The sequence below is a fragment of the Aplysia californica genome, unplaced genomic scaffold (assembly GCF_000002075.1).
Source record: "Aplysia californica isolate F4 #8 unplaced genomic scaffold, AplCal3.0 scaffold01540, whole genome shotgun sequence".
Lineage (NCBI taxonomy): Eukaryota > Metazoa > Mollusca > Gastropoda > Aplysiida > Aplysiidae > Aplysia > Aplysia californica.
The window spans coordinates 7,642-9,125 of NW_004798810.1; the positions used below are offsets into that span (position 1 = coordinate 7,642).

Consider the following 1,484-nt stretch of genomic DNA (forward strand, 5'->3'; position numbering starts at 1 on the left):
GGGGGGGGGGGACATCTAAGGAGGGTACTTGCTGACTTACTTTTACTTTTTCGTCCTCGCTTTTCTGACGAACTAAATTGTTGTATTGTGTCAGTGGAGGATGGCTGCTTCTTTTGTGGGTGGTTGGTGGGTGCTGTGGTGTGGTTTGCTTCTTCTTTCCTGTCAAACATCTATCGTCTGTATCTCCCCTCCTTCTTTTTTGTGTTTGTTACTCTCTTGTAACACCTCTAAACTTCGACGCTTATATGACCTTGTAGTGTTGCAAATGCCGTAAAAGCTTTTGCTAAAACTAAAACCTAAAAGTCGTGTACTGGCCTTTTCCTCGCAGGTTCTGATGAAGAGATAGAGGACCTGAAGAATGCCTACCTGGCAAGCGAAGGCGATATGTCCGTTGTCATGGATACGGTTCTGTGCTGCACCTACGAGGACGAGCCTCGCTTTACGAAAATCCTCAAGGATCTCATCAAGAGCGGGGACCTCCCAGATTTTGACAAGTTCTCGAAAGAGAACAAAAGGAGTAAAAATGGCCGGTTGAAGAAGGTGAGGAGGAGACTTTGGCCCGGTCCGTACGTCGTGTTTTACTATCGTATCCATACGACGTGGGGAACTCTGTGCCACCACTTAACCCTATCCGTACGTCGTGTTTTTGCTGTCGTATCCATGCGACATGGGGAATTTTTATTTTTTTATCGCATGTCCTGATTTTGGTGCCCATATTTGTTGTTTACGTAAGATGTATTGACATTGTGCAAATTGTTCTGTTTTCTAGAAAAACGAAACAAGAGAAAGGGATATTGTTAAGTCGGTGATGTTGATGGTAATGGTAAGTGTGATGGTGATCATGATGATGATTATTTATGGTGGCGATGATGATGTTCTGATGTTGGAAATAATGTGCATATTAGTCTTAGTGTTAAGTTTGTTTGGCGCTTACTACAGATCCCCGCCAGGCTGTGCTGGACGTGGGGAACTCTGTGCCACCACTTTCCAAAAAATGAATTAACTCGTTAATCCGATCCGTACGCTTTGCATTGCAGTCTGTCAAAATGATTTTTTCAGAAAGACTGAAAGTTTCAAGAGCTGTTCGCACTAGAAGTATTGTAAAATGTGAAGAATACAATCCAGGGCGTACGGATTGGGTTAAGATGCTATCAATAACTCCACATGTGCCCGAACACTAAGGAGAGCCTGATTCATCTGCGTCATGACACGACAATTGACACAACAATTGTACTCCATGACCAAAGTTTCTCTTTATTTTTATTTTTTTTCTCTCCAAGTAAAGTCCGTCAGTTTCAGCTCCTCCTGGTACATTCTCAGACCTGCCGACCACTCCCAATTTTCTCTTTGCCCCTCGATGAACCTCAATGCGATTTCTGTAAAATTCTTCTTTTTTTTTTAAATCTTAAATAAATACCATTTCCATTGGCCTTCAGCAACTTATCATACATGATGTGAAATATTTAGTCTTTCCCTACCTCTGT

At 42.4% G+C, this 1,484-nt stretch overlaps 1 protein-coding gene across 1 annotated transcript in view; it reads left to right on the forward strand.

The window, feature by feature from the left end:
- LOC101864360 (dnaJ homolog subfamily C member 9) overlaps positions 1-540 on the forward strand; it is a gene marked incomplete at its 3' end in the record, with an annotated part of 3,823 nt that extends 3,283 nt beyond the window's left edge. Inside the window, 1 exon segment of the mRNA XM_013090804.2 lies at positions 329-540. Coding sequence (XP_012946258.1) covers positions 329-540 — 212 coding nt within the window.
- Between the last annotated feature and the right edge of the window lie 944 nt (positions 541-1,484).